General features: G+C 46.1%; 1 protein-coding gene across 3 annotated transcripts in view; it reads right to left on the bottom strand.

Moving 5' to 3' along the window:
- Positions 1 to 12146, bottom strand: part of SLX4IP (SLX4 interacting protein) — a 1704175-nt gene that overhangs the window by 1217414 nt on the left and 474615 nt on the right. For all 3 annotated transcript variants that reach the window (XM_069608327.1, XM_069608325.1, XM_069608326.1), the window contains exon 4: positions 4793 to 4916. In XM_069608327.1, the coding sequence (XP_069464428.1) occupies positions 4793 to 4916 (124 nt within the window). The remainder of the gene's footprint in view (positions 1 to 4792; positions 4917 to 12146) is intronic.

The raw sequence follows: 12146 nt of genomic DNA, 5'->3' as shown, positions 1-12146 counted from the left end.
GGCAAGCCTGACGGCCTTCAGCTCCAACAGATTGATATGGAGTCTGGACTTCGACAGACACAAACGACCGCTGACTGTCAACTCGTTGGCATGAGCTCTCCATCCCGTGCGGGAATGCGTCCGTCACGATCGTCACCTCCGGCCAGGGTAGCCAGAATGGAGCCCCCTTCAACAGATTGCCTTCGAGGGCCCACCACATAAGGTCCTGTGCGACCGAGGGCGGCACCGGAACGGGGTCAGACATCCTGCCGGAGGACTGTTACCACTGCATCTTGAGAGCCCACTGCAGAGATCTCATCCGCAGTCGGGCCTCTGGCACCAGAAGAATGCAGGATGCCATGATGCCGAGCAACCTCAAGAACTCGAACGCCGGGAGAATCCGGGCATGTTGAAACTTGTGCACCATCTGCAGAATGTGATGAGCCCGCACCTGGGGAGGGAAACACTGCCCCAGGGATGTGTCGAGCACTGCTCCGATGTACTGGAGCCACTGTGTTGGCGTCAAGTGGGACTTCTTTAAGTTGAGGGAGAAGCCCAGCCTGTGTAGGGAGTGGCAGGTGACGGACAGATGATCCAGGACTTGCTCGGGAGAGCACGCCGTGATCAACCAATCGTCCAGGTAGGGGTAGACGTGAATCCCCCCTTTCCTGAGATACGCTGCCACCACCACCATGAGCTTGGTGAAGACCCTCCGGGTGGAGGTCAATCCGACCGGCAGGACCCAAAACTGAAAGTGCGAGTCGCCAACCGTGAACCTCAGGTACTTCTTGTGCTTGGGATGAATCGGCACATGAAAATAAGCGTCCTTGAGGTCGAGAGACACCAACCAGTCCTGAAGTTGAAGGGCCTGGAGGACTTGAGAGAGAGTAACCATCTTGAACTTGTCCTTGCTGAGGAGCTTGTTCAAACCACGCAAGTCCATGATGGGTCTCAATCCCCCGTCTTTCTTCGGAATCAAAAAATAAAGGGAATACCATCCCTTGTTCCTCTCTGCTACAGGCACCAGTTCTATGGTGCCTTTCTCCAGCAGGGATTTGATCTCCTGCGCAAGGAGCAGATCCGGACTCTTCAAAGAGAGATTCCCTGGTGGATTGTCGTGAGGCCTCTGCCGGAAAGGAAGACAGTAGCCGTGGGCTAAGATCTCCAGAACCCACACATCTGAAGTAATGGCACACCATTCTACAAGATGCTGCGCCAGCCTTCCCCCAACCGGCGAACCATGGGACATGGCCTCATGACTGAGCTGAAGCGGCTGCAGCAGTGTCTGAGGGCAAAGAGGCAACTGCTTGAGCGGCCTTGGCACCTCGAGTAACCTGTTTTCCACCTCTGGTACTCCTACGTTGGCCTCTTTGACTTGCAGCTCCCCTCGATCTACCAAAGGTTGAGTAATATTGAAAGGAACCTCTCCTCCATTGCTGTCCCCTAGGACGAAAAGGCGGAGGTTGGCTAACTGCAGCGCTCAACGACTTTGCTGCAGCCTTCGAGGTCTGCAACCTCTCAAGGCTCTCGTCAGTCTTGCTGCCAAAAAGATGGTCACCATCAACGGGCATGTTGAGAAATCAGGCTTGTACATCCGGAGCAAACCCCGACTTCCGCAACCACGCAAATCTGCGCATCACGGTGCTCGCCGCCATGGACCAGCTGACACAGTCTGCCACGTCCAGACCCGATTGAACGGATTCACACATGGCATCCTTGCCATCCTGTACAAGGGCAAGAAAGCCATCATGTTCCTTCCTTTCGGGAATATGTTCAGCCGCTAAGGAAACACAATTCCACACAGTAGCAGTGAAACTTGCTAAAGTACACACGGAGTTGACTGCTTTCAAAGCCATACCCCCTGAAGAAAATACTTTCTTCGCCCAACCATCAACGCGTTTGTCGTCCCTATCAGGAGGGATGGTAGGGTAGAATGCCTGTTTAGCCGGTGCCTTAGCCGCCTGCACCACCAAACTCTCTGGAGTAGGGTGCACGGACAAGTAGCCGGGGTCGCCACTGGCTGGGCGGTATTCTTTCGGCAATTACTTTCCCACTGCCGGAAGACTCTCCAGAGCAGTCCAAGCCATCGCCACCCTTCTTTGCAAGGCCATATGGAATGGCAGAACCGGGTCAATTGGTGGACCAAAGTCCAGGATATCTGTCAGGTCATCCTGCAGAAAATCCACTGGGGGCGCAGTCCACCCCAAGTACTCCGACAACCTTGACATAAGCCGCCGGTATGAAGACTCGGCGTGCGTGCCAGGCTCAGGCCTACCAAACTCCACCTCCGGAGAGGTGTCCAGACCACTGGCATCGTGCAATGACTGACGCAGGTCTTCAATCTGGCTATGACCAGACAATATTTCGTCAGGTACCTCATCAGGAACCAAACCTTCCTCAGACCCTTCTTCCACCTCAGAAATATAATCCAGAGGCTGGAATGGGGGCACAGGAAAAGAGACAAACACATTTTTGGACTTGGCCAGAGCCTTTTTCGGGGTTTCCACCCTTCCACGGGGTACCTCCGACAAAGCATCCTCGAAAGGTGTCGAGGGCGTCGATGGAATCGGCGTCGACGTCGAGCGTGGCGCCGACGGCTTCGACACAGTCCTCGAGGGCGGTGCCCCGAGAGTGTCCTTCGACGGCCTCAGCGCTGATGGTTTACTCGGAGCCGGAGCCTCGAGTGAACCTCTTGACGGACATGGTGCCGATGGCGTCGACTTCTTCGAAGAAGACCTCACAGGCTCGACGGTCTCGAGGGCGTCGAGGCCCGGGACCTGGAGCGGGCACGGCTAGAGCGATCAACCTTGTCCGATCGAGACCTCGAAGGTTTTCGATGATCGAGCCGACCACCCGAGCCCGAAGGCGTGCGAGTGGTGGCTTTAGCACGGTCACGGCCGGCTTCTCTCGAAGGCACGGACGGACCAGAGCCCTGTGATTCAAAAATCATCACCTCCTTGCGAAATGCCTCCCATTCCGCAGGAGTAGAATGCTTGCCAGGACAAGCAACCCGTCGTCGGGCAGAGTCCTCAGACGAGGACGGGGAAGGCGACTGGTGACGGCGCTTCCATGAGTGCCTCGACGAGACAGAGGAATGGCGGGAACCACTGCGGGACCGAGAACCCCTGTATTTACACAGACGAAGCGGAGAGTCGCCCCTCGAATCGTCGGTGGAAAGTCCAGTGGACCTAGGTTTACGGGGTTTTGAAGCCCTACCTACCGAAAGCTGCTTCTTCCGCTCCCGCAAGGCTTTCGACGTGAGCGTCTGGCATTCGTCACAATCGTCCGTAGCGTGGTCCTCCCCAAGGCAGCAGAGGCAGGCGTTGTGCTGGTCCGTCAGCGACATCTTGGAACCGCAGTCCGATACTTCTTGAAACCTGACCGCAGGATGGAAGAAGAGGAAGACATGATACAATCTTCACAAACCAAGTTCGAAGAACCGATAGAAACTCAGAATAACGGAGGCGCGCTGAGATCTCCGAAGTGAACATGTTTGCGGAAAAAACGTAACTACTTATAACATCCGGTGACGTCGGCTCGCCGGAGGCCCTCGAGGACAGCATATGGACGTCATCGACGCAGGACGCAGATGCCAAAAATTTGCTGAAGCAGCACAGCTGTGGTGATTACCTGTCATAGATATGGAATACGTTGGAGGAACCAATCCCCTCGAACTATGTGTTAGTAACCATGTTCACTGCTGTATGTATGTACTTAGCTACCCTGTAACTAAGCTTTTAAGTATACTTCTAATGTTCGTGCCTAGCTACCTGAGGGTTTTGGGTTGCGCCTTATCAAATAAACAAACACCAGTCAGCAAGCCTAGAGGTTATCAAGTTACAGCCCAAAAAGGGGGCTCTGGCTTTTGTGTGTTTGTATTTGTTTATGTCTCATCACATTTTTCCACCCACACAGGACATGGTAACGTGCTGAAAGTTGTTACTAGGCTACCGTTGGGTGTCACTGACCATATTCTAAAAGGGCAAGTTAGTCAAACTAAAGTCTCTGAAGTTACAGTACAAAGGTGACCCCCAGATAGGCGTTTTGAACGTTGAGACATGTTTTGTTCCGAATCATTTTTGCTACTCAACCGACAAAAAATATGGTAATGGACTGAAATGAGCAGCATTCACAAACAATCTACCAATGTTCTAACGCAGCAGGAAAAACATGAGTTCTGAGACTGTTCCGAATTCCCCAAAGGGATGAGGCAGCACGCAATCTCCCAAGATCGGTGGTTAAAGTGATGTTGGGTTGTGAGGAGAATGGTTCTGGCGCACAAGTCGAAAGCTTTGTTAACAGCTACAAGAAGGAAATGGCAGCATGTGTTTTGAGACATCTTCATGCTAGAATAACATACACCATATGCACATTAACCTCCTTAATGCAACATTAGTAGCTTTTCCTAACTACAAGTTCTTCAGAAACAGCTTCACTCCATAAACGCATATCCTGCCCATCCATCTCATTCCACTGAGACTAGAACAGAACGGAGAATGGATGGAGCCTGTAACAGAGTTATACATTAGGAAACAGGACCATAATAGTTACGGGGAGCGAAGAAACAGGCAGAGGGAGTTCTTGTTAAATTTGCGGTTGTGCTATGGAATCAAGGGATCAGTAAATGTTTGTTTTGTCCCTATTTGTCTTCTGTTAGATTAGAATACTGGGTTAGAGATGTACATCAAGTTGCAACATTGTTCATATACTGAAAGAATAATTGGGTTTTGTAACTTCATTTATTATGAATTGTTGATTTTCTAGAAGTGTTAAAAAGTATAATAAAACAAAAAAGAAGTCAACAGCCCCTTACCTCTGAGAAACAACGGATTGCAATGTGTAAATTCCTTGTGCTTCTGCTGGCCATTACATTTTGGAGCTTCCACAAACTGCTTAACTCTTGCGTCGATTGGGTCTTTTAGAAGCATGCACACCTCCTAAAAAATGCAAATGCATAGGCTTTACCAACATAGATCACATTAACATTTTAAACACCTTCACGTATAGGAGAACTTCTCAATTCTAAAACAACCGTTACAAAATATCTCTGAACCGGTCTAATGACTATGGGAATATATACAACTTCTGTCTATAAAGGAGGACGCTGAGTATGACAAGGTGAATCCTGACAAAGAGGATTGTTAATAAGAGTTAATTTTCAAGTGAGAAAAGGAACAATAACTAAACTCGTTTTGCAATGGTAGGAAGTGTCCCAATGCGACAACAATTAAAATAAGACGGTTTATGTTGCAAAACTGATTGGCAGTCATTCATTCCAAACCAACCATTCCTCTATTGCCCCATAGTGCTTGTAGATAGGGCTGCCACCTCCCAGTTGTGCTAATAGTGACACAAGTATAGGCTAGAGTTTCTTCCAGCCCGGCCTCCAGGTAGAATAATATCATTAACGGATATTAGTAATAATAATAATACTTGACGGTAGGTGAAAAATACAAAAGTCCAATTGTGATTTTCTATTAATTCCATACATATACAGATATTGGGACTGGAGATTGGCAATTGTTAAAGCACGATGTGCCCAATATCAAACTGGAGAAATGACTCTAAAACATTGTTTCTTAATGAAGGTCCAAAGCAAGCAGTTGGAAAACAAAAATTGTAAAGCTAGGATGTGTGAGAAACCAGAATGTGTCCCACCCACTAGTCCCGTGGGATCGGTCATCCAGGTGGCAAGGACACGGCCATCGCTTTTGGATCCAGTTCCTGGGGTGAACCAATGCGGGAGGATCACCTGGGTGAGGGGTCTTCAGGGATTGGGGGTGTGATACCGGATGGTGAGACGCGGTATCCCCTTCCCTGTAACACCATTACACCATCCTCCCCGGTAGGATATTTAGGAACTCTACGGCCCCCTGCTCCCCCACTTTTACAACACAAACACTTTCTCACGGACAGCCCGCTATAAGGGAAAACAGACTAACACCCAAGCCGTGTACATGAAATGTCCCAATACTATGGTCAGGCAATTATCGACAATCACTCACACCTGACTTACATTACACTTCCCCACACGGATAAAAGGCGGAGCAGGAAAACACACTCTAAGCAAGGCAAAGCACATGAGGAAACGGCAGTTTTGAGACGGTAGCTGAGCAAGAGGGGAAAGGCAGCAAAACCGAAGGGGTTTGCAAGGAGGGAAATTCCCTTGACCTTTTCGACATCGACCATAACTTTCCAGAGACCTTGAGAATATAAAGTGTAAGACCGGGAAACCAGGCTGAAGAATCCTGCATTGCGTGTCGGAGATACACGGGGCACTCCCGCGTCAGTAATTACAGCAGGGAGAATCGCCAGCCGCCATGGTACCGTCCGTGGCTCCAAGAACAAAGCAGCATCAGTGAAGTCAATACAGCCGGTGAGTTGGGGAGACTGATACCAGACCGGTCTGTGTTGAAGCCAAGGTTGCAAGCAGCAACATTGTATGGAGAACAATGGAATGAACATTGTTAAAACACGTGTGATAATAGACACAAGTGAAGTTAAAACTGCTGATGAGTGATTGAACTTTAAAGCAAGCTACAACACCTTTGACAGAGTATTCCAGCACTGCATGGGTCCTCAATCGAAGGTCTCTGTAAGGTATCCAGCTGAGAAGTAATAACAGTAGATAAATTTGGTCCGAGCCCAGCGGTGGGAGGCCAAGTGAAAGAGAACGGATAAATGTGAATCGAAGTGGTCCTGTGATGGTCAAGCAAAATCCTGCTCACAGCCGAAAGTCTTTGATTATGATGAAATAGAGAAAGTTTGGGAAAGTATGTGAATTTGGAAAAGTATGCGAATTTGGTGTGAGCCAGGCAGAGGGAGACCAATTAAAGGTTTTGTGTTAAAGTGGGTCTGAGCCCGGCAGAGGGGGACCCGTGGTGAACAGAAAATCTCCTGAGAATTTGTACATGTGAAATCCTACGAAGAAAGGCACTTTTTTGTTTTGTTTGCTACATCAGGCCCTCTGCAACAAGAGACTGGCATTGAGTGACAGACTTGGGCCGAAGGCCCTCATGCCTGTGTGTAGAACTGTTACCTCGTGGCCAAGACGCCAGAGACTGTGTTAAGCTTGAGTGTGCCGCCTTGGGGTAGGGAAGCCAATGGATTGAATATCCAAACATATCATTTCTTGAACACGTATCCCGCACTATTTGTATTTAGAAGTAAGGATTGGCAATAGGTTTATTAGCAAAGGCCCTTTTATTTTGACAAGACACCATAAGAACTGCTTTATTATTATTTGATGGCCATAGCTTGCTCCCATTTTTAGATTTAGGATTAGATAGGCGTTTTTCAAACCCAATTAAAGTTTAATAAACACCCTTGAACTGTGGTCACTTGTGTCTGTCTTACTGTTTAATACCATGCCTTCCTTACAGATGGCATAAGATGATATCGATCATGTTTGCCTTAACTGTTATTAAATACAAGCTGCTGCTGTGCTTTTATGCCCCCAAATAATTTAATCAGACTTAGAATGCCTGTTTTCCTGTTCAACTGGTCAGTAGATGGGAACAAGCTCCTTCGGATCTAGGGGGTTAAGCTTTAGATCAATAGTTCCTAAAATGATGTAATGCTGATTGTTTATTGGTTGGGTGTCTTTGCACTGCTGTGGAGGCATAGGATCTTCATGAAAGCAGGAAGGGAGTAACTGTAGCATGGTGACCACGTGATTGCACGGGTAATTGAGCAACAACTGTGGACTTGTGACAGGGCAAGAGAGAAGAGGATGTCTGAAAGAGAGACAGTGAAGGGGTTATGTAGTGTAAGGGAGCAGATTCGTTTATGCTATGAACAGAGCCCCTAACTGAGAGGAGCCCCTTTTTTAGATTTCCTCAGATTCTCCTCTGCCCTAGGCGGGGCAAGGGGGGAGGAATCATAGCACAAAGTGAGTGACAGGAGAACTGTCATTTGTGCGTCAAACCATAATGACAGAAGTCACTGGACAGGGGCTAGCCCTTGGGCTGAGGCCTCTAGGAAAGGTTGTTGGACATCATCATGGATTGAGGGAGTAGGTACTCCTGCAACAAAACAAAAAAACAGAACAGAGAAGCATTTCAAACTATGTGTGGGGGAAAGGGAAGTAGGGATGGGGGGAAACCCTGTGACAAGGGAAGGTTTCTTGCCTTCCCTGAACTACAATGCAAAGAGATCGAGTGAAGTTATGACACGGATGGAGGCATGACATGGATGGAACTAGCAGAATCATTGGCAAGCATCAACCAGGAAATCGAGGAAGTCTCAACACAACTCTCCAAATGAAAAACTGGAACAGAACTACAGACCAGCTTAGAGGACACAAATAACAAACTGGTCAGTTATAAGTGGGACATTGAGCAACGCAAAATCTGGAAATTACGTAGAGACACCCTTGATTACGCGCGTGACATAGTCTATACCTGGTAGGAATACTATGGCAACAACAGACCAGACCGAGGCAAACCACCCAGACAGCTTCCAACCAACAATACAGAAAGTAGCGACATCACCAGTGGAGAGACAGAGGAACGAACTACAACAAGTGCAAACACCACAACTACATCGCCTTCGACAGACACATTGCCAGAACAACCTAGTGCCACAGCAAGAGCTATAATCCCACTGCAGCCTTTTTTAGGGGAAGGAAAACCCCTGCAGAAAAACAAATGAAAGATCCAATAGTAATCAACATTTCATCCGAACATCTCACAAAAACACAATTAGACACCTTAAACCTCTGAATATCCTTCATACCCACAAACACCACCAGTCTGTTTGAAGACTAGGTTAACCTCTTTAAGCTTGTTCGAAAAATTGAACTAAAGGTCTTTTTCGAAAACCTTGAGGATGCCACCTATGAGACAGAAGTCTCAGTGTTTTTGGAGATGAAGAACAAAAGTGGTTTTCACCCACAAGTCAATCACCCCTTGATCAACCTATTTAAACTTAAAACCATAAAAGACCCGAGACGTCTAAAATACGATATACCACGCAGGAAAAAAGTCAGAAAACATCAACTCAAAATACTTAAAGAACTGGTGGACGATAACAGTTTAACCATTAAGCAAGCAGACAAAGGTGGAGCCCTAGTACTGATGGACACCTCCCTTTACAATGAGGGCTGTTTAAAATGACTGGCTGATCGCAGAACTTACCTGACTTTGGATACTGATCTGATTTCAACTATTAAAGAAATCTTCAAAGTGGTTGTGGAAAAAGCCTGCGAAATGGATTGTATTTCGGAAAAAAACGGTGAATTTTTTATAAAAAGATATCCAGTCACACCCGTTTTTTATGGTCTACCGAAGATACACAAGAACACCACAGACCCACCCTTCAGGCCCATAGTTGCCGGAACAGAGAGCATTTTTCAACCACTACCAATATATCTGGACACATAATTACAACCTCTTGTTGAAGACTCCGACCTACCTTAAAGATACAACTCATTTTCTTCAAACCATCAATAAATTGACCTTAGAAGACTCAAACTTTCTGCTGTTCACAATGGACATCGGCCGTGTTTACACTTCCATCCCTCATAATGAGGGCGTTGATGCATTTGAATGGCTTCTACTAAAACATGAAGAGACTGCTATCCACAAAACATTTGCCATTCAGCTCATTAATATCATTCTCTACAATAACCATTTCCAGTACAACAACCAGTACTACCTACAGATATCAGGTACCTCGATGGGCTCATCAGTCGCCCCTCCATACGGCAACATATTGATGTATTCTTTGAAAACACCTATGTCCTGGAAAACCAGCTAAAAAGTTGGCTAAGATATATTGACAGCACCTTTGGAATTTGGATAGGTACAGAGGAGGAATTACTGAAATTATGGGAATATCTCAACGGATGTAACGAAAGGATAAAATTCACAATAGACATTGGAAAACCGACAGTTCATTTCTTGGATGTCACCAACTTAACTCACAGAGACAGGGTTCAACACAAAAATGTACAGAAAACCAACAGATGTCCACAGCACTTTGCACTACAGCAGCTTCCACCCAAAACACCTAAAAGAAAATTTACCATACAGTCAACTTCTGAGGCTGAAAAGAATAACATCCGATGCTGAGAAATTACAGGAAGAATATGAAGAGATGAAGTCCAGATTCACTGATGGGGGTTTCCCCCAAGACATACTCAGTAAGGCAATTCTAAGAACAGAGGCACAAAGTCGGTAAGAACTTCTGAGCTCCAACACAAAAAAGGAAAACAGAAATCTCATCCACACATTAAGATACTCTAGTCAAAGCTATCAGATAAAAGGCATCATTCACAAGAACTGGGATCTCATTAGATCAGACCCAAATCTCAACCAACTATTTCCTGAGCCTCCCATGCTTGCGTACAAAAGAGGTAACAACTTTAGAGACAAACTCATGAAAGCCGAGAAACCTAAACGACAATCTCAAAGCTATCACAGTAAACAGAAATCCGGCACCTTCGCCTGCCTAAACTGCCAACACTGCTCAAGTGTAATCAAGGGAAACCACATACGCCACCCTAATACTGGCAAGAAGATTTTACTCCAACATTCTGTCACCTATGAGACTAAGAACATTATATACGAACTCTGGTGCCCTTGAGGTAAATACTATGTGGGCAAGATAGCAAGAAGAGCTAAAGACCGATGGACTGAGCACAAGTCAAGTATCAGGACGTGTAACATCAAATCACCTATATACAGGTACTTTAGAGATAACCATCATAACATTCCACAAATGAGAGTAGTAATACTAGAAGTAATACATTTACTCCCCAGGGAGGAGACCTACTAAATCCTATCCCAGAGGAAACTATTCTGGATCCATCGACTAGATGCCATGACACCTCTAGGCATTAATGAAGAGTACTACTTGGGTCCTTTCTTATAATATGAACAAGGCCTGTGAATTACTATGTCAATGGGTTGTTTAACCAGTCACTAATTTGACCTTTATTAAGACAGATTGTGAACTCCTTTGGGGACAGCCCTAACTTAGATTCTTGGGATATTAGACACTACGTGCTCATAGAAGCAGATAGTATCAGCCTAAGGTGAATGTCTCATGTGAACTCATAAAAAACATTGTTAAACTCCCTGTTTTTCTCAAAAACATAGTTCTACAGTTATTGGTTAAAACAGCACACCTCCACAGATTGTGAACCCATAATGGGACAGTTCTGATTAGGATTTACACCAAATAGGACAATGGATGTTTGTCATTTCGTTCACCGCAAAAAGGTAACACAAGGAAATATGGAGATAACTGTAATCCACCTTGATAACCACTACGGTTCACTCTAGGACCATGATACCCTTGTCCAATAGTTGCCTCGATCCTGACATCCACCTACCCAAGACTACTAAGACCAAGGTACCGCAATATGATGTTCCGCAAAACTTAGAATAGTGGTCTATAGTCAGCACACGACAGATAGCACATGCTACATATTTTAACATATGTATCCGGTCTCTCCCTTTTAATCTATGGGAAGGCCTAACCAGATACCCATCTACGTTATCATACATAGCTTGAAACTGATTAATACTATAAGGAGCTTAGTTCCTCGCCACATACAAATGGCATAACGTACCCATCTTCCCTAAGCACATGAGTTTTATTTACAACTTGCTGGCAACCAACGCCATTTTGAGTAACCATTTCTATATGGTGCTTATTTACATTCAGGCACAGTGTAACATACAATTGAGACAACTTTTTCTCGAACTGCTCCATTTTTTTCAGAACTTTGATTACCTATTGATTCCCCTGGGTAGGAGCATAACACTCCTGAGTGTCTCAGACTCTCTTTTACCCCATTGATACTACCAGAATCTTGATCACAAACACAAAGTTATACAAGTTCACCTTGCTGCAGCTAGAAATACACAAATTCAAAGTCATTGGTATATCTAAGGCCCTCTAGTAATGCAACCTATCATTACAGTACCATGACCCAAATATGTAATCGACAAATATTGCGCATACGTCTGAATTGTTTACAATGGCAAGAAAGAGCCACAATGACGTCATCCGTGCATGCGCGGAATGACGTCATAATGGCCCATCTCCCTTTTTTATCTAGTAGGACAGTAATCCACACATTCGAGCTCCCTAAGATGCTCACTCAATACCCCAACCATATCCATAATGGGATGAGAATCACTGTGCTGCTGTAGGCA

The sequence above is a fragment of the Ambystoma mexicanum genome, chromosome 4q (assembly GCF_040938575.1).
Source record: "Ambystoma mexicanum isolate Mex_15411 chromosome 4q, UKY_AmexF1_1, whole genome shotgun sequence".
Lineage (NCBI taxonomy): Eukaryota > Metazoa > Chordata > Amphibia > Caudata > Ambystomatidae > Ambystoma > Ambystoma mexicanum.
Note: the sequence above shows the minus strand (reverse complement) of the source record. Positions and strands in the feature narration are given on the sequence as shown.